This window comes from Propithecus coquereli, unplaced genomic scaffold (genome assembly GCF_000956105.1).
Source record: "Propithecus coquereli isolate 6110/MARCELLA unplaced genomic scaffold, Pcoq_1.0 Scaffold88, whole genome shotgun sequence".
Taxonomy (NCBI): Eukaryota; Metazoa; Chordata; class Mammalia; order Primates; family Indriidae; genus Propithecus; species Propithecus coquereli.
Genome location: NW_012155062.1, coordinates 6,749,549 through 6,769,559, shown reverse-complemented (window position 1 = coordinate 6,769,559; position 20,011 = coordinate 6,749,549). Strand labels below are relative to the sequence as shown.

At 47.0% G+C, this 20,011-nt stretch overlaps 1 protein-coding gene across 4 annotated transcripts in view; it reads left to right on the top strand.

Annotated features, from left to right (window-relative positions):
• The window catches only part of FHL2 (four and a half LIM domains 2), a 68,399-nt gene that overhangs the window by 43,645 nt on the left and 4,743 nt on the right, over positions 1-20,011 (top strand). For all 4 annotated transcript variants that reach the window (XM_012664311.1, XM_012664308.1, XM_012664310.1 and 1 more), the window contains 3 exons: positions 9,562-9,736; positions 16,051-16,220; positions 19,690-19,876. In XM_012664311.1, the coding sequence (XP_012519765.1) occupies positions 9,562-9,736; positions 16,051-16,220; positions 19,690-19,876 (532 nt within the window). The remainder of the gene's footprint in view (positions 1-9,561; positions 9,737-16,050; positions 16,221-19,689; positions 19,877-20,011) is intronic.

Here is a 20,011-nt window from a genome sequence, read left to right as displayed (position 1 = left end):
GAGAAAAACCTAATTATTTTGTAAAATCTTTACCCGGAAAAGAGATACTTAAGTGTGTGAGAGGTTCAGATCTCATCTGACAAAGAACAACTCATTTAAAGGAAAGATTATCATCCTTGACCAGGGGCTGAAGTAAAAACAAAACAAAAGTCACTGAGCATTTCTCCACTAAGATTTAGTGGAAAGGCCCTTGGAACCAGTCACCCTTCCACAGATACTTTATGAGCAAATAAACAAGAGTCCCCCAGATGGGGCCAAAACCAACAAGGCTGCCCCAAAGTCAGGAGTTAATCATGCTGAACTTTTCAACCCAGATTAACGTTTTAAGATATGTGGGTGATGTCGTGTGATTTTTGTATATTTTGGTACAAAAAGTTGATGAGTTGAAGGTAGACCTTGCTATTTGGGGCTTTTGACTATTTGGGAGTGGTTTTCTTGACTTTCAAAAACAATTAGGTAGTTGATTTTTTTAGTGGAAGCAATGGTAGGAAAAATGTTCCTGTTTTTTCTGGAAGTAAAGCCAAAAATCCTGGCAGGCCAGGCGTCTGATAGAGCAACTGAGCTCTTAGATCCAGTGGCCAATCTCTTCCCTTAAAATAGCACAGCCATCGTGGGCCTTGGTTAACTCTTTCTGAAGGATGTGTTTATATGTATAATTTTAAAATGTTGGCAAGCCCATGGGAATTAGGCTTCATTTTGAGAGTACTGACTGACTTAGATGAGACAGGCAAGACTTCAGAGCCTATTTCCATAGTTAGCTTGCATATGTTTGAATATCGTTTATATGCAGCCACTCAATAGTACTTTATTTCTATTAAGCTACTCTGGGAAAATTCTGTGATCTCCAAGGGTGGAAAGCATTGATTTGTATGGCCAGTAGTTGAGAAAAGGAAATACTAAAAATTTTATGATCCTCTGGCATTATACCCTTTTTGAAATTTTTCTGGGACACTTGTTGATACTAGCAAAATATTTTTATAGACTTATTACAGCCTACAGGGTTTTTTTAGGGGGAGGCAGATCTACCTAAGGTCTGGGCTTCAAAAATCCAAGAAACTAAAGAAAAAAGTAGGCTGACCAATGATTCCAGAGAAGGCTGCTGGTACCATGCATTTAACAAATTGGTGATTTTAACAAACTCTGGGCCACATGCCTGGCTCAGACTTCAAATTTTCCATGTCTTTGCAAGCAATGTCTTAAATGGGGCAGCTGCCACACCCACCCGTGTGTGCCTTTGCTTCAAGGAGGAAAAAAAATAATAATGAACAAAAAAACCATACGCACATCTAAAACTAGCATTTAGGGTTTAGCTTCCAGTAGTAGTCATAAAAGCTACCACACATCGTGTGATTACTTGTTCCAGACACTTGTAAATGCCTTAATTGCATGGTCTAAATTCTTTATAACACCCTATGGGTAAGAACGTTTTCGTTCTATTTTATAAGAAGCCGTTGAGGCTTAGAGAGGTTGAGGATCCTGCCCTGAGTTAACAGGGTTAGGAAGTAGCCGAAGTAGAATCTGCACCCAGGTACGGTGGGTCCTCACCCAACGTGCTGTACTGCCTGGCACCTGCAGCCTCCGGCAGGACCCTGTCTTGGTGACTCTCGGGTCAGATGTGGTCAGTCCTCTGAGTAAGAGGTGTCTGCCTGCCCTCTACCAAGTGACCTGTGATAAAAGGCCTTTGTCCTGGGCCCCTTCAGATAGTGATGCCTGTGCTGCAGAAACGATGCTCAACTTGTTCTATAACTCTTTTTCCAGCTTTGTAGTTAATTAAATTGGAAACATTGAATCGATCAAATTGGCACAAGTCCACCCATCAGACTGTAAAGATCTCTCAATTAATGTTTGGTAAAGTACAGAAAACTACAGAGGTCTCTTGGCAGAAAGCAACCGGGGGCTCTGAAATAGGAAACTGAGCTTTCCACACACCCAGGTGAAATCTAGATGCCCCTGTTCTATTTTGGAAGGTTTCTGACCAAGGCAAGTGAGGGGTGTATGCTCAGTTGGAAAGCCCCGTCTTTCCTGTTGACGGCCTGACGCAGGCCTCTCCCGCGGGTCTTCCTGGACCTTCTGGGAGGAGCGCCTGCTCCAAGCATCTTCTCACAGTCCAGCTTGCTAACCTGGCACTTTTTTATTTATTGAGGCAATTCTTAAAATCTTAATGAGTGAATCACCCTTTTAGATTTTCTGTGTAGAATTTGTCTACAGAGTTTGTAATGAGCACTGAAAACGTATATTTATTTGTACGTCTTCCCAAGGGAAAAATCTGTTTTGTAAGGGAATTTAACCAAGCAGGATTAGGAACAAAGCTGACCGGATGGGTTTCACAAGAAGGGCCTCTCAGCCCATGAAACCAAAGGGTTCTCCGCAGGGCGCCACAGAAGGGAGCAGACCCCCGGCGGTGATGTCGCGGGATTCTGGAGCCAAACCTACCTGGTTTCAGATCTGGCTCCGTCTTCCATAAGCTGTGTGACAAGGACAGCTTACGCCGCCTATGGGCCTCAGTTTCCACGTCTGTTCACTGGAGTTGCCTGTCTCACAGGACTGTTGGGGGAACTGCCTGAGTTATCATCTAGGGAGCACCTGGACAGGGCATCGCTGAGTAAGTGCCATCTTGTCTGCATTGTCCATTTGTCTGTAAGGATTAGAAAGAATATCCAGCTTTACACGTGATCGCCCGACAATCTCAAGGCATAGAACATCTTTCCAAAATGCTGAGCACAGACGACACGGGAGTCCATTTATTTTGAGGAATGGTTGGTTTGGAAACTCGGCAGCCCCACTTCCCCAGCCCAGGGGAACGGGTGCCAGTGGCTGCTTCACTCTGGGACGACCCTGTGCCCAGAGCCTCCTCCAGTGAGCACAGGGGCCGGGCCCCCCACCCAGGCCACTTGCCACCACGGCCCGGGCCCAGCGGAAGTCTCAACGGGAGACACATTTGGAGCCAAGCAACAAACACGGCCTGTGTTGGGAATGTTTCTGAAATGGAAAAATATAAAATCTGAAAGGAAGTGTGTGGGCCTAATCTTACATGTTTATCAACATTTAACTACAATTTATGACCTTTCTATGAGCGCAAGGTTAGCTTTGGCAATTTTTTTCTGGGAAGTGTAAGAGATTTTTTTTCTGTCTCTTTTTTCCAGTCTCTCTCTAGAGGTCTTTAAAACCAGGATATTTCTAGGACATTTTAAAGTTCTTGAAAAAAGTCTCTCAGTGAGTTTGTATTTCCTAACTTTGTGCCTCTCAGCATCTCAGTGCTTTCTCTGTTGTACCCTCCTCACTGCTCACAATGGAGTGCTCAGTAAACAGCGAAAATCTGCGTGGAGCTTTTCTGTTTTGAAAAGGGCCACTTGGCACGAGGTCTTCCCAGGTGAATATTCAGAGCGAGGCATGAAGCCCAGGTTCGGCACCCGGCGCTAATCGATTATGATCTGGCTTCTTGGCCTTCTGGTGCCGTTTTCCACTCTGTCGCTGAGCTCCAGGGAACCTGGGGCTAAAATCTTGCCTCTGGCTGAGACTCAGAGGAGAATACCACGTTGGCCAAAACTGCAAAAAAAATCAAAGCTGGCAGTATTGAGTTACCTTCCTCTTACCATAAAGTCTTTTCTCGCTTCCTACTTACTGTGGACGTTCTTAAGAAGTGAGTCCAGGAGGAAGCAGTGATATGAATTTATTAACTTGACTAAAGAGTTCTAAAGAGAACACAGAGAGCCCAAGAAAGAGAACTGCAGGGAAACCTGAGAGCATATGAGTTAGATGTGGTTTTCCAAATAGGAATTTGAAAGAGAGGCATAACGTAAGCTCCTCACAGCGCTGTGTGGACCTGGGTGGTGTGTGGCCGGAGGAGCTTGGCAGACAGGGCAGGTGAGATGGGAGCGGGGCCTTACAGCTGAGGGGGATTTTGCCTGTTGGACAGGAGGGGAAGGGTGTTCCAAGGACATACAGGTGTGAGAGGGGACTGGAGCGAAGGGTCAGCCTGGAAAGCAGATGGGATCAACTGGCAAAGGGGCCAACGTGCCAGGTAAAAACAGGAGCACAATTTGGTTCTGCTGGATCATCGAGGGCAGTGAGAATGTTGCAGAAAACACAGCTTTTTAGCATTGTTACATTAAATTTGCTCCGCTATAAGAGGAGAATAAAACCTTACTTCATAGAGGTGTCGTATGGCTCAAAATAGGCACGAAAAATTAAGAAAAACAATTTTAGATTTAAAAGGGCTGAGGAGATGAAAAATCACTATATAAACATAGAGTGGGAGAGTTATTAACCTGGGCACTTTAAGGTGGCAGAAATTCTGATTGATGTTACTGTCTTCATAAGGAATTGTGGTTTCAGCAAGTGACACTTTGCGGCACCTGTTTTCGTTAGCAGCGGTGATGTGAATAACGGCTGACTAGCATCTAGTGAGCAATTGCAGTATGACAGCGATGGGTACAAACGCTTGGCACGCCATAGCTCGTTCGGTCGTCACAGCCAGTAGTAGGTACATTCTTCCTATTCTCTGAGTGAGAAGTTTGAGGTCGACAGAGCTTAAATGACTTGCCCACAGTCATGTAGCTGGTACAGGAGAGAGCCAGGATTTGAATTTTGTCTATCTGGCCCTAGGGCCCTTGAGTTTAACCCCCAGGATGAAATACCTAAGCATTTCAGGCACAGGCTCCTGGGATCCCAGAGGGCACTCGACCCAAAGTGGTACAAGAGATGTGGCCTGTGGGACCCACCCTCTCCCACCCACCTGCCTGCGTGCAGCAGGCGCTCAGATATTGTAGGCCCAGAGACTTCCTTGCCATCAACAGCTAGAACAGTGGGGTGGGCCAGTTCTGTTCCCACTGAGGACCCACCAGCAACGGCGATGCAAGCTTATTTAGTGAGTATTTTTATTTATTGTACACCTCAAAACTAAAGCACATCATCATACATTGGTATTTATCTTCAGGGAAAATAGTTTCTGTCAGAAGGGTCTGAGAATTATCAGACATCCTTGAATCGACAATTCAGCTACAGCATATTCACACAGGCACACGTGTGAGTAAGACAGAGAGGCAGACCGGGAGAGAAATATCGTGCAAGTGAGTTCAGACGGCCCCGGGAAATGATCGCGGGAGAGCTGGCCCTCGTGATGGACGGTGGCGTGGAGGGTGCTCTGTCTTCTGTGTCTCAGGCCAACCCTGATCTCCGCCTGCCCCGCCCGGCTCTGCTGGGTGGCGGGTGGGGTGAGGAGCACTTCCAGGCTCCCTCCACATGGGCTGGAAGGGAGGGCAGCTTTGGGCAGGGCCGGGGTGCAGTGTTGGGCACTTGGAAGTGGCAGATGAGGTTGCCGCACCTTGGAGGGGAGCGCTGAGGCTGAGGGCTGGGCCTGCAAGTCTTGCTTTGATGCTTAGTCCAGTAACAAGTGGGTAGTGCCCGCGTTTTAGAGGGACAATTTCAAGTGTCAAATGTCTCTGTCAACAAACCAGTCTTAAACTGTCGCTCTTGTGTTTTCGTGCCTGAAATGTTAACTGTAGGAAAAATGGATTTCCGCAGTGCCTTTGATCCATGAGAACATTTTAACCACCGTTTCTGTGCCTGTCCAGCTGCACTAACGCACTGTTCTGCCCATCTGGGGACTTGCTAACCAGGGCGGAGGCTGTGGGGACATCTGGTAGCTTCGCTCGTGTGATGTTGCCCTGGCAGTTTCCTTCCTCAGTTTTCCTTGAAAGTCAGCCCCAAACGGCACATTTCCCAGAACTTGCATCTCCTTTCCTTCTCTTCCCACTAATAACTGTGACCCCTCCGTGCTCGATGCCTCCGCCCTGGGCAGAGAAGCCGCGTGTGACAATAGACCGTCTTCCAAGAAGCAGCCTCCGACTCTTCCTCCTTCCCCCCATGCCCTGCTCTTCTGGTTCCTTCCGTCTCAGCCGGGCGGTGATTCACCGATCACGGAAAACATTTTGCAGCTTTTCCACAAAAGAGCAGGCCTTTTTAATGTGACTTGTCTGCACAGGGGGAATGCAGTTAATTCTGAAAAAGTGTTTTCTCCCGCTATGTAATAATCAAACCTTACTTTTTAATTTTTTTAATTGTGGCAAATTACACATAAAATTTGCCATCATAACCATTTCAAGTGTACAGATCAGTTTTAGTAATAAGTATATCGACATTGTTATGCAACCAATCTCCGGAAATTTTCATCTTGCAAAACTGAAATTTTGCACCTGTGAAACACTAACTCCCCACTGCCCACTCGTCCCAGCCCCTGGCATCCACCATCCACTTTCTGTCTCTGTGAATTTGACCACAAATTCATATGAGTACCTCATATGAGTGAGATCATGCAGCATTTGTCCTTCTGTGACTGGCTTATTTCTCTCAGCATAATGTCCTCAAGGTTCTTCTGTGTTGTCACATGAGCTGGAATTTTCTTATTTTTTTAAAGTCTGGGTGAAATCCCATTGTGTGGATAATACTACATTTTGTCAGTCCTTTCATCCATCGGTGGACAGTGGGCTTGCTCCCACCTCTTGGCTATTGTGAATAATGCTGCGGTGAATGTGGGTGTACAAGTATCACAGGACCCTGCTTTGCTGAGTCATATGGTAATTCTGTTTTTAGTATTTTGAGGAGCTGCCATACTGTTTTCCATACGAAATTTATTCTTAATGTATTTATTCCACAATCAGCATTATAATAGTGACAGCTTGATTAAAAACTCCAGCGCTTTTTAAATCAGGGTGATTTCTGTTGTTGGTGGATAGGGCTTTAAATGGTTTGTTCAACTTCCTTTCCTTAAAGTCTAAACAAAGACAGTGCTGAGTTGCATTCATCTGGGTACAAAACATGGTATTGAAAGTTGTGAGAGCTTGGTTTTTTTCTAAATTCTTTTCAGCAGATACACACAGATCTTATCAAGGCTACATTTCTTTGAAAGCAAAGACCCTACCAGGATTTCACCTGGTGTGGTTCAATGAAAATAGAGTCCTTTTGAATCAGAAAGACTTGAGCTTGAAGCCTGGCTTACCTCTGTGCCAGCTGTGTGACTGTGGGCAAGTTACCGAACTTCTCTGGGCTTTGGTAATACTTACCCTGCAGGGCAGCACAGTGCCTGGAAGTCACAAACGTGATCATAATTATCATCACTAGTATCCTGGATTTCTTTTTGAAGATGGAATGTGTGCATGGAAAGAGTGGAGGGCACACCTAATCCTGAATGATGACTATGTCCATGTGCAGATTATGGGCTTTGCAGTTTAGAATGCATTTACATATACAGACAGGGACTTAAATTAAAGTAATTTGTACTTTATTTCATTTGTCAAAATAGCCAGTAAAGCACAGGTGATTTTCCCCCAAAATTTTTGAAAATACTTTAAACATGCAAAAGACAAGTTAGTCCTCTACCCACCCCTGCCACCCAGTGCCCTCCGTTTGAGTTCACAAGGATGGAGAGGCCCGGGCATTTCAGTAAGTTAAGAGGCAGTACCTATCCCAGAGGACCCATTGCTATCCAAGGGTGCTGGGCTTGGGTGAGGTCCAGTCTCGCAGAAACAAGGGTAGTCAGTCCTGCTTTGAGAACATTCTGTGCTCATCTCACTTTCTCACTTTCTTTCCTTATCATATTGCATCAGCATAAGCCTATCCCAGGTGCTCGAAGGAGCAAACTTCCCACAGGATGGGCCCAGAGGGACCAGCACACAACACACCCCTCAAAGTGAGGTCACAAGTGGGATTGGCTTCAAAGTGTTTCAACGGTCACATTTTTAAAAATTGCACGAATGAAAACAAAATGCGCAAAGCAATCAACAAATCAAATAATTTTAGTTTGGTTCGAGGTTCTGGGAAAACATATACACACACACAAAATGATATTTTAGCAAAAGAGAACTGTTTGTTCCAGTTGGGTTCCAAGTTTAGTTGGTGTTTCAGGACTTTATAACAGAGCGGAGGATATGTGTTTTCACATCCTACGCTTGGCATAACTCCAGCTCTGATGGTGTCAGTAACAGAGACATCTTGGGCAGGATGTTGTTGATGGCCGTCTGCGTGAGCAGCCCTCCTGCTGTGCTCGACGTACCTACGATCTGGAAGCCGGCCCAGGAAACTGTGCAGTGGCCTAAAATTCTGTTTCTGCCTCATTAATAAATGGATGATAGTTTTGGGTCAGAACTGGGAATACAAAGAAAGACAGTAATAGAACAATATCCTTTATAAGGCAAAGCTGGATATAAATAGGTTGCTATTTTAATTTTGTATTGGCACTTCCAAAATGCTATGTGTCATTTTAAAAAGGCAAATGTGCATCAGGCACGGTAGCTCACGTCTGTCATCCTAGCACTTTGGGAGGCTGAGGTGGGAGGATCTCTTGAGGCCAAGAGTTCGAGACCAGCCTGGGCAATAGCAAGATCCTGTCTCCTGTACAAGATCCTGTACAAGAAAATTAAAAAGTTAGCTGGATGTGGTGGTGTGACCCTGTAGTCCCAGGTACTCGGGAGGCTGAAGCAGGAGGATTGCTCGAGCCCAGGAGTTTGAGGTTGCAGCTATGATGACGACACTGCACTCCAGCCCGGGTGACAGAGCAAGACCCTGTCTCAAAAATAAGTAAATAAATAGAAAGCAAATATGGGAAGGTCTCTTCCTATTCCTCAGGCAAGATCAAGGGTAGCATGGAGTTGACAGTTTTCTCTCTGGTTCCTTTCCCGTTCTCGTCTTTGACTTAAAGGCCTCTCCGTCTGCTCAGTGCCTCTCAGTCCTGGGCCCTGTGTGTGCCTCCCATGGCCGAGGCCCAGTTCAGCTCCTCGTGCTCCCACCCCAGCCCTGTCCCATGTCCTTGTCCATTTGTCATCCCCAATCTTGCCGTGTCTCACTCTACTGTTTAAAATTATTCAGTGGCTCTCCACTGCCTTCGGGATAACGGAAACTCCCTGCTGACATAAAAGGCAGCCACGTGTCCTGGTACAGCCCGAATGCCAGCCCCTCAATTTTCCCCTTGTCCCTTCAGCCCGACACCCCCTCCGCTCACTACCATCCATGGGGCTGCACAATTGGCGGGTGGCACCTCCTCGGGAAGTCCCTGTTGACCCCCTTCCCACCAGCTAAACCTTGGGCTTCTCTGAACATCTCTGCACCCAGGGCTTCTCTGCCGTCCCTGTGACCACGAATGGGCCGAGCTCCTGCAGCCAAAGCATCCTGCAGTCTGCTGCTCTCTCCCCACATGTGGTGTGGGAAGCATCGATAAGTTTTCATGTTACCTATTTCTCTTTCTTACAGGCAACACCCAAGGGAAAGCCATTTGTTTTTCAAAAGCATCTCTCTCTGTCTCTGTCTCTGTCTCTCTCTCTCTCTCTCTCTCTCACACACACACACACACACACACACAAAAGCATGCATGCATGTCTTTCTAATCTGTGGCTCTAGAAATGAGCCTTACTGACTTCAGCAGTCAGGTGGCCATGTTGCATGAACGCCCTCAGGCCCCGGCCCACCTACATTCCTTGTTCGTCCTATGGATTTGCACCAGGCCCCTGTGTTGGGGGTCTGAACTCTCCCGTCCTGCCTCTGACTGTCTTGTGTGGTCTGGCCCCGCAGGACTTGTCCTACAAGGACCGGCACTGGCACGAGGCCTGTTTCCGCTGCTCGCAGTGCAGGAGCTCACTGGTGGACAAGCCCTTCGCTGCCAAGGAGGACCAGCTGCTGTGCACGGACTGCTATTCCAACGAGTACTCGTCCAAGTGCCAGGAATGCAAGAAGACCATCATGCCAGGTCAGAACACGCGCCCTTCTCACGTGTGAGCCAGTCTAGCTTCAGGCCTTGGTGTGAGAGTTCCTCTGACCCACTGTTTGCATTGACTTGGTTCCAGGCACTCGGTTGACTCCCCAGTTTTTCCCCTGGAGCTGTACAGAGAAGTATTTAGAGCACTTACCAGCAGGGGCACGATGGGGTCTGTCGCTGGGAGGAATGGGAGCTTTCTGCTGCTTGCGGGCGGGGTTATGTAGTGGGTGAATGGTGGATTTCCCCCTAAAAATACATCTCCCTCTTCAGCCCTGACCTTTCCACCAAGGAATGCCTTCTCTGTGCTTCCCTTCCCCTTGCTGAATTTGTGCTCACTCAGTTGTTTCAGTAAGTATGCATGGTGCCCAAGTGTGCCACTGGGCTAGAGCTGAGTGTTCAGTGGACGCCTAGGTGTACACCTGGTCCTTTGCCCCTGTAGGGTGGATATTCTAGACAGACACACCAGGAAGGGCACAACTGCACCTGGGGCAAGTGCTAAGGATATTTGTTTGTCGATGGGGGAGGATGGGATTGTGTTCCCTGTGGGGTTTTTTTTAGGGGGGGATTGTCTGTTTTTTTATGTGGGAGAGAGGAATCTTTTATTTAAAAAACACCAGAATGAACAAAAATATATAGAATTTCAAAATACAGAATTTAAAAAATAAATCTTGTTAGATTTGTCTAGAAATGGGGGCAAGAAGGGTAACTCGGAGAAGAGCCTAAGGCTTTGACCCTAGACAGCGGAGAAGGAGTTTCCAGCACTGACGGTGGCTGGTGCAGAAGTCGCGTAAGACTGGTAATGTCCTCTGCATGACCAGTAAAAGAATGAGCAGAGGATAGAGCTGGCAGATATAACAACTAGAAATATAGAACACCCAATTTCATCTGAATTTCAGGGGATTTTTTAGTCTGTATCCCACTTGGGACCTATTCAATCTGGCATCCCTACCAGAAAGCCACACAAAGCCAGAACCTCTCCCCACTGGGATGTCTTTAGGAGAAAGCAGAATGGGGTGAGGCAGGCAGTCACAGATCGCTGAGTCCAGTTAAGTGAGGGAGAAACCGGTCGGGGACATAGACTTCTGTGAGTAGATAGAGGATTTAGGGAAATGTTGCTTGAAACTAGGGCATGTGGCTGAGACCTCCCCTCGCCCCCGGGAGGGAACAGATACTGTGAAGTCAGGCTCAGGTGGGCAGGAGTGTGCACAGGTGAGATTCTAGGCCAGGGGCCCCCTAGCTATTAATGATTGGTGCATCTGAGTGTGAATGCCTCAAATTGCTCGGGAAGGTATCCTTCCTCAGAACAGCTACTTTAGTAGTAGGGGAGCATCCTTTAATCCTAGGAAAGTTTAGAATTAAGGGAAGACATGTTAAGAAACTCTAACTCATACTAATGATGTTGTGTTAAATAATCTGATAAAGTATACATGAAGTTTAAAGAAAATTTGGTTTAAAGAATGCATTAATCTTGTGATTCTGATTTTAAAGTATGCAATTGAATAAGTTGATACAGGCTTGTGATTTTAAATTGAAATTTTCTTATAAGCTATTTTGACATTTAAAATAGTTTATGATCCATCATATGGATGAATTTAATTTATTTCAGCAACAATTACTTGAGAACTTGAGGTTTGTTAGTTGAAGTACTTAAAAGGGATATCAATTATATTAAATTTTAAAATGCAGCTTTAAAGTTGAGTTTACTGCATTCGTAAATGGAACCAAACACAAAGACCCCCTTAAAAGTGATTTTTAAAAATCATCCTCTTAGTGAATGCAATAATATGTGTATAAAGAACTTAAGTGGAAGGTTTTGAGTTTGTAGCTTTAACAGATTGAATATTAATTTTTTTTTTTTTTTTTTTGAGACAGAGTCTCACTCTTTTGCCCAGGCTAGAGTGCTGTGGCGTCAGCCTAGCTCACAGCAACCTCAAATTCCTGGGCTCAAGCGATCCTTCTGCCTCAGCCTCCCGAGTAGCTGGGACTACAGGCATGCGCCACCATGTCTGGCTAATTTTTTCTATATATTTTTAGCTGTCCAATTAATTTCTTTCTATTTTTGGTAGAGACGGGGTCTCGCTCTTGCTCAGGCTGGTCTCGAACTCCTGAGCTCAAACAATCTGCCCGCCTCGGCCTCCCAGAGTGCTAGGATTACAGGTGTGAGCCACCGCACCCGGCCTGAATATTAATTTTTGAAAAAAGGTGGCCTCTGAATAATCCCGTGTCGTATAGTAGCCGGATTCCCACTGACGTGTGAAGACAAGCAGAGCTCAAGAGATGATATGGGGTTAGACTCTGACTCTTTAGTGGAAGATCCTGCCAAGCTACAGAGTTTCCTTTCATTTTTGGTTTGCTTTGTGTTTGGCAATGAAGAAATACTGAAGAGTTTTGAGTGACAGACTGACGTACGGGCATTATTTTAGGAAGATATACTGGAAAAAAAGTAATTTTTTAAAAGGTGAGGGGATAATCGGGCCTTCGATAAAATGGTTTCTTATCGCTACTATATTTCTCTGGTCAATACAACTTAAAAACAACAGGAACATACTGCGTGGTGACTTCAGATGGGGCAGCTCCAGGCAGGAAGGCCTCCTACCGGATCATGTTGACTGCAGATGCTGGAAACCCAGGCCCTCGTGCAGGAGGACAGTGGGAATGAGAGCTAAAGCCAGGCCGACCTGTGGTCCTGTCCCACAGGGAAGTGCAGGCAGAGACACAACAGTCCCATGACAATAAGAACCACAATATTAATTGAAAAACAAATTAAATCTTTACTAGTTTTCTGGACAAGAGCCCAAGAAAGCTTCCACCGGTGACACCAAGACTTATTGCCGGCTAGGATATAAAAAAATAGATATATTTCCTGGGTGTTTGAATTTTTCACCCATTGACCTTCTGAGTTAGTCAGGTTTTCCAGAGAAGCACAATCAACAGGAGATATATGTATGCACACAGATAAGGGTGTGTGTGTGTGTGTATTTACATACATAGATTTATTTTAAGGGCTTGGCTCATGTGGTTGTGGAGGCTGGTAGGTCTGGAATCTGCAGGCCAGCCTCCTGGCTGGAAGCCCACGAGTCGAAGCTGCACCTCCGAATCATAGCGTCTGAATTCTGCAGGGCAGAAAGCCGGAAACTCAGGCAGGGCTTCTCTGTTGCAGTCTGGAGAAGAACTCCTTCCCTCAGGGAAACCTTAGTCTTTGCTCTTGAGGCCTTCAGCTGATTAGATGGAGCCCATCCCTGTTGCGGTGGGCTTAGCACATCTAACAACTCATTCACAGCAACATCTAGACTGGTTTTGACCAAGCAACTGGGTACCATAGCCTGCCAGGTCAAGCTGACACAAAAGTAACCGTCAAACCATCCATTTCTCATGGTGTTTAATGGGGAGAGGAAACAAAATTCATGATTATATAACAAATTAAAGGCTGACACTTAAGCTCCTCTGAGGTAAACTGTACTGAATAGAATTAACTGGCCCACAGCCCCTTCTACTAAGGAATAAGGGAATCTGGAGTGTGAAATTCTAGATTTCAGGCTCTGAGGGAGAAAATGTGTAATAGCACAACCACACTACCAGCCACCGGGCACAGTGCACTGGCACTCTGCTGCGAAACACAATCCTGTTCAATCCTCACAGAATCCCCTGACTTGGATGGCGTTACCCCCATTTTACAGATGTCTCTCCTGGAAAAAATGGACTAGGCACCAAAGGCAGGGTGTCTAGAAAAATCCTGGCATGTATAAAAACAAAAAGCACCAAAGCACTTGCTTGCTTGCATTGGTTTGATGTTTAAAAATGCTACAACCAGCCCGAGATGAATAGCGGTCAGAGCGTCAGCATGGCTTTTGCAGTGAATTTATATATTAATATATAGGACAAGAGGCTTGTCCCAAGTGAAAAAACTCACCCACCCACCCCACACCCTACGCACATCACTTTCTTGATGCTAGTCAGGAGCCCAGTGCTGGGGGTCACCAGGTCTCCTCCACCAGACATGGAGCCCCTGTAGCACGAGTTGCTCACAGAATCAGCCTCTTAGGAGGCTCAAAGATGGACACTGTCTCTAATCCTGCACCCGAGTTTCTGGTTCCTCATTTATTTTAATCTGAATAAGACACCCCTTCCTCAAGACAGTTCCCTTCCATCTGCTGGAGATGCCCAGGGCTGGGAGCTTCTATGCCGTCAGCAGAAGGAACTCTCCTGCCCCCTGCTGGCCACATTGCACAATCTCAGCACAGGCCTGTGGGCGTTGCTGCCCAGGGCACCTTGCCCCACCTCCTGGGCTCCGAGTGCCCAGTGCATCCCCTGGGTGTACAGTTCCCCAAGACCGGTGTTGATATGAGAGTTATTGGCATTCTTGGCAAGTTATTTCAGAACTTGCCAAGAATGCACTGCATGGTCTTGCCTGGGGTCTTCGGTGAGAGTCCTAATATTCACTGACAAAATCCTTTGGATTCCTGGGGTGCTTGATCAGAGGGAAGGGCAGAGATTCGAAGAGGAAGTGACAGAGGTACACAGAGGAAAAGAAACCCTGGAGGCTGAAGAAAATCATTCTGAAATGCACATCAAAGTCCTCCCATTATTTTTACCTGAATTTCAGTTACTTAACGTAGTTTTTGGTTCAGGATGCGTCACCCCACGACTGAATTCCATAGATTGTATACCTTGGCTTTGGGATCACTGTGTTACCACCCCGTATTCCCTCTCATGCACTGTACCCCTCCAAAACACACACTCTGCGTATTTTATGTAATCTGTGGAAGTGGAACCCAAATGCCTGTTTTGGAAGTACAGGAAGCTGAGAAGTGACCCCAAAATGACATCTAATGGAATCGTCATGTAATAATTCTCAGCACATTCCTAATTACTTGAGACACAGACATCTCCTGACCAGCCTGCTAGGCAGCTAAAGTACAACCCTTAGCTCTGTCCTTTGGACCATATTGTTTTTGGACGCAGAGCTAAGGACTGGCTTACAGACTCCTGCGCACTGCCTGTGTTATCTCAGCTGCTTCCCCTGATCTAGAGCAGGCAGCCCCCCTGTTGGCCTGACTCCCCTCACTGCCTGACCCCGAGTTGGAATTGTTCCTCGTGCCACAGTCCCCAGGGGTTGGCAAAATTTTTCCATCCAGAACCAGATAACTTTTTTGGGCTTTGTGGACCATATCATCTCTGTCACAACTACTAAACTACTCTACACAACTGTACAACTGTACACAATTACACAACTAGTCTGCTGTGGCAGCATGAAGCAGCCATAGACAATGGAAGTAAATGGATGGGCATGATTGCATTCCAGTGAAACTTCATTTAAAACATAGGCAGAAATCTGGGTCTGGCCTTGGGCCTTACACAGTGGACTGGCCCCTGAGCTAGCCCCATATAGTCGGAACACTTCTATTTCTTTATCCATTAAACACCTTTCCCCCAAATCTTTACACAAAGGGTACTTGCATACGTCTCTGTCTTGAATCATCTCTTTCTATGAATATACACACTTTTTTGGAGTAAAGTATGAAAAACAACATCAGCCAATACTGAGCATTTGCTACAAATCAAGCTTGGAGGTGGTGGTGGGGGGCGGTGAGTTCTCTAGGACTTCTTGATTTACTTCAAGAAATGATAGAAACATATCAAGTGATAATAGTTACTCATAAGAATATGGGATGGCACAAGATAAGAAAATTACTAAATGGGATGTACAATACATGTAGATTTTAATTACAGCACTTAGCTCAGTGTGTAAAACCGCTAAGACACATCACAACTTGGTTCACGCAGCCAGTTGTGTGAAGTGAGTGTTGCAGGGGCTGCTGGCTGAATCAGACCTGGGGCTCCAGGTTCACTCACACCCCAGCCATTTCCTTCGCACTGCGAGTGGGAGGGCCTGTTTGTTAGCAGATGTGCTGCAGGAGAAGGTGGTCTCTGTGCTCCACAGAATTCACACTCCCTAAGGATTCATCTGAGCCATGCCGGATTTCTCTTCATAGTTTGCAATGCTGAGAGAAACTTAACTTTTTTTCATGTAACATTCCTCACCGCCATATTCAACAAATAAATGCTAAGTACCTACTGCGTACACATATTGTTTTAGGAACCAGGGGTACAGCAGTGAGCGAAAAGACAAAGCCCCCACCCTCCACAAAAGAGGAATTGTCCCCATTTAGAGGCGGGCCTTTGGGAGCTGCAGTGACTTGCTCCGGTCACAAAGCTAGACCGCGGGAGGGTCTGGAGGCAGACCTCTGGGACTCCACGCCAGGCTAACTGTGACTCTGCCATTTGCTCCCTGCCCCTGATGACAGGCACCCGCAAGATGGAGTACAAGGGCAGCAGCTGGCACGAGACCTGCTTCATCTGCCATCGCTGCCAACAGCCAATTGGAACCAAGAGTTTCATCCCTAAAGACAATCAGAATTTTTGTGTGCCCTGCTATGAGAAACAACACGCCCTGCAGTGTGTTCAGTGCAAAAAGGTATCTCGGATTCTCCCTTGGCCCTTGCATGTTCTAGCTGGTTTACCTCCATGGCCCCACTGGTCTCCCTCTGAAAGAAAGGACTCCTGTGGTACCTGAGTGGCACGAGAGCTCTGCCATCCTGCCCTGCTTTCGCCCACTTTATCCCTTGAGTCTGGGTTCTGGTCCTTCTTTCAAAGACATGAGCACTATGCTGTGCTCTGTGATCAAAATCCGTTAGCCCTGCCTTCTTCTAGACCATTTCTAAATGCTTTCTCATGTTTGTGACTTGACGTTAGAGGGAAGGGAGCTCACTGTCCCCAGGCTGTCTTTGTTGGGCTGTTCTCCCTGTGTAAACAAGAAACCAACTGCTAAGCTTAGAGAGAGAGAGAGAATGTGAGAAGAAAAGTAAAGGAGGAAAGATCTGCCACAGAGATAGAAGGCAGATCATTTATTAAACTTATCTACTTTATTATGTGCTGTTTCTGTCATGGCTTTGTTAGGTTAAAGAAAGAAAAAGAACAAGGCAAGGTTAAGTCTTAGCGTTTAGGTGTGAGGTGGCCCATTTGTAGGAAGCCATCTCACTCCTGCCTACCCTAATGTCCCTGATCTGCGCCCCTCAGAGTGTAGCTTAGGTTTCTGCTGTGCCCTCTCCTAGTCTTATATGTGAACAACTCCACTTACGTTGTAGTTTCCAGGGTCTCTGCCCTGTTAGGATTTGTGCCAGTCCATTGAGTGGCACCTCACTGCTAATTTGGCCCTAGGCAGTGCCAGCTGCAGAAGACTGTGCCTCCCACCCTCTTCTCAGCTCTGCTGGCCCACCTGCCACTGTTTCACGCTTAGGGTGTCTGCCCTTGCCGCTGGTCCATGGGAGAAACATTCCCAATGCTGCTACCCGAACCTGGCTGGGCTGGGCCAGAATGTTCCCACCTTGCCTGCACTTTCTCAAAGTGCAGAGTATTAATACTAATTTTTAAATGTTTTTAGAGACAGAGTCTTGCTCTGTCACCCAGGTTGGGGTGCAGTGGTGTGATCAGAGCTCACTAAAGCCTCAAACTCCTAGGCTCAAACGATCCTCCTGCCTCAGCCTCCCAAGTAGCTGGGACTATAGGCGCATGCCACCATGCATGCCCAGCTACTTTTGAAATGTTTTTGTAAAGACAGGGTCTTACCATGTTGCCCAGGGTGGTCTTGAACTCCTGGCTTTAAGTGGTCTTCCTACCTCAGCCTCCCAAAATGCTGGGACTACAGGTGTGAGCCAGCGTGCCCAGCCTAATACTATTAATAATTTTCATTCAGCCTCTCTCTCTTGTTTCCTTCTGTCGCGTTTCCATTTTTTCCTTACTGTTTAAATTCTACTTTTCCCTATTCCTCTCCCCTCATGCTACTATTTTTTCCTTCACCCTTAGATTGAGCTCTCATGCCTGTTTTTATATTAGGAACCCTCTTCTCTGTTCACCCCTTTTTATTTTTGTTTTGTTTTGTTTTGTTCATTAAGATCTAAGGGAAGTTCATTTGTGTCTCTCTTCCTTCGCCATTTTTCCCACGTGTGTGCTCTATTCAGCTGCACAGGTGAAGGCAAGACACCCTTCTGGGATGCAGGCCTTTGTGTGGTGTTCGTTAAATACACATGAAAGCATTCATGCCAGAAACATCTGTCCCTCATGCCGTGGACTGGGCACTCAGAGGCACTAGGGATCTGATGGTGGACGAGACACGGACACTTAAGTGTAATCTAGGTGGACATACACTCCAGTGTCCAACCAGTCGTGTATTTACTGTGCTGTGGAGAACGAAGTATTAGCAGAGTGTGTAATGGGAGAACCTGGGCTCATGTGAGGAGCCGGGAGCCAGCGGGGAGTTTAGGGAAGGACTCCCTGAGCAAGCAGTGCTCATGCCGAGGTGCACCTGAGTTATCCGGTGTGGGGTGGGAGGCGGGGAGCATGGGATCGGAGCGAGGGAGGGCGGGGAGTGTGTCCAGGCAGAGGAGACGCCTCACACATACACGCCCCTGCATCAACACAGATACATCGCAACCCAACGTGTTTTGCATAAATTCTTTTGGAAGCGATTTAAAGGAAGATTATTTATGATTTGTGTTTTTTTTGGTTTTGGGGTTTTTTTGGTTTTTTGAGACAGAGTCTCACTCTGTTGCCCTGAGTGATGTGGCGTCAGCCTAGCTCACAGCAACCTCAAACTCCTGGGCTCAAGCGATCCTCCTGCCTCAGCCTCCCTGGTAGCTGGGACTACAGGCATACACCACCATACTCGGCTAATTTTTCTATTTTTAGTTGCCTGGCTAATTTCTTTCTATTTTTAGTAGAGACGGGGTCTCGCTCTTGCTCAGGCTGGTCTCAAACTCCTGACCTCAAGCGATCTTCCTGCCTCGGCCTCCCAGAGTGCTAGGATTACAGGCATTAGCTACTACACCTGGCCTGGTTTATGGTTTAATGAAAAGAATACAGGATAGAAGAGAGTCACTTATAAATTTCTCTGGGTGTCAGTTTACTTATCCATAAAATGGAAATAATATCTTACTTCACAAACTTTTTGTAAGGACCAAAGGAGGATGCTGCAGTGTTCAAAAAAGGAAAAGCGTAAAAGTGCAGCTGTGAGGTGCTCCCCCGCCACTTCCATGGCCAGCGTCTGCCAAGCTGAGGCCACCTACTCTCCTCTGATAGCTTACTCAGCTCCATCAGGCACCCATTTTTTAAATGAATATTGAGAAGCAACACATGGAGAAAAATCCTAGATAAAATTGAGGTACTGATCAGTGCCATCGTGTCTGGCTTTGCAGCTCGTCCTCACAAATGTTCTAAGACCCCAGGATAGGGTGAGAACGAAAGCTTTGGGCTTGTTTTTCCCAAAGCTTCCAAGATGCCCATCGCTTCCTGCGGCACCGACAGGCGACAAACCCAGGTGTCCTTTAAGCCTATTCTTTTTTCTACCATAAGTGGCTGAAGAGACGAGTTGGTAAGTGGTGGTGGAGGGGTTGCCACCTGCCAGGCTTCCTAACGAGGACTCCCCAGAGATTTGCTCCTTTAGCCCCATCACTCCCACTTCGCAGATGAGAAAACTGAGGAGCAGAGACCTTTCACAATGACTGGCCCCAGCCACAGAGCTGGTGAGGAGTATGGGTAGGATTCAGACTGTCTCCCTGACACAGTCTCCGGCTGTAACCTCTCCACTGCACCGCCCCCCTGCTCACCTGCACCTCAGACTCCCCAGTGTCCCTCTGAAGGGCGGAGGGCAGACACCAAGGGCCAGTGTCACTAGCGGGAAAGCCAAGGGCTACAACCCTGGAGTGGAAGTATGTGGAGGGGTCACAAAGGGGCGACTGTGAAGCTTGTAGAGCAGTTTCTCAGTGACTTTTAACACACTGGACGCTTTTGGGGGGTGAGGATCTTGCATCATCCAGTGGCATCAGCCGAGACTGAGGACATCTGCCAAGAACAGAGGCCACCCTGACTCTTCCTCTTGCACCGTGCAGCCCATCACCACGGGAGGGGTCACGTACCGGGAGCAGCCCTGGCACAAGGAGTGCTTTGTGTGCACCGCCTGCAAGAAGCAGCTGTCCGGGCAGCGCTTCACAGCTCGAGACGAATTTGCCTACTGCCTCAACTGCTTCTGCGACTTGTATGCCAAGAAGTGTGCTGGGTGCACCAACCCTATCAGCGGTGAGTGTCCCAGGGATCCTCACTCCAAGGAGTGGCGGAACAAGGCCTAGCATTTGAGCACGTGAACATGCTCGTATCCCTAGACTCTCCAGGCCTCATGAAGCCTCTGAACATGGCAGACCTTTCTGCCTTTCC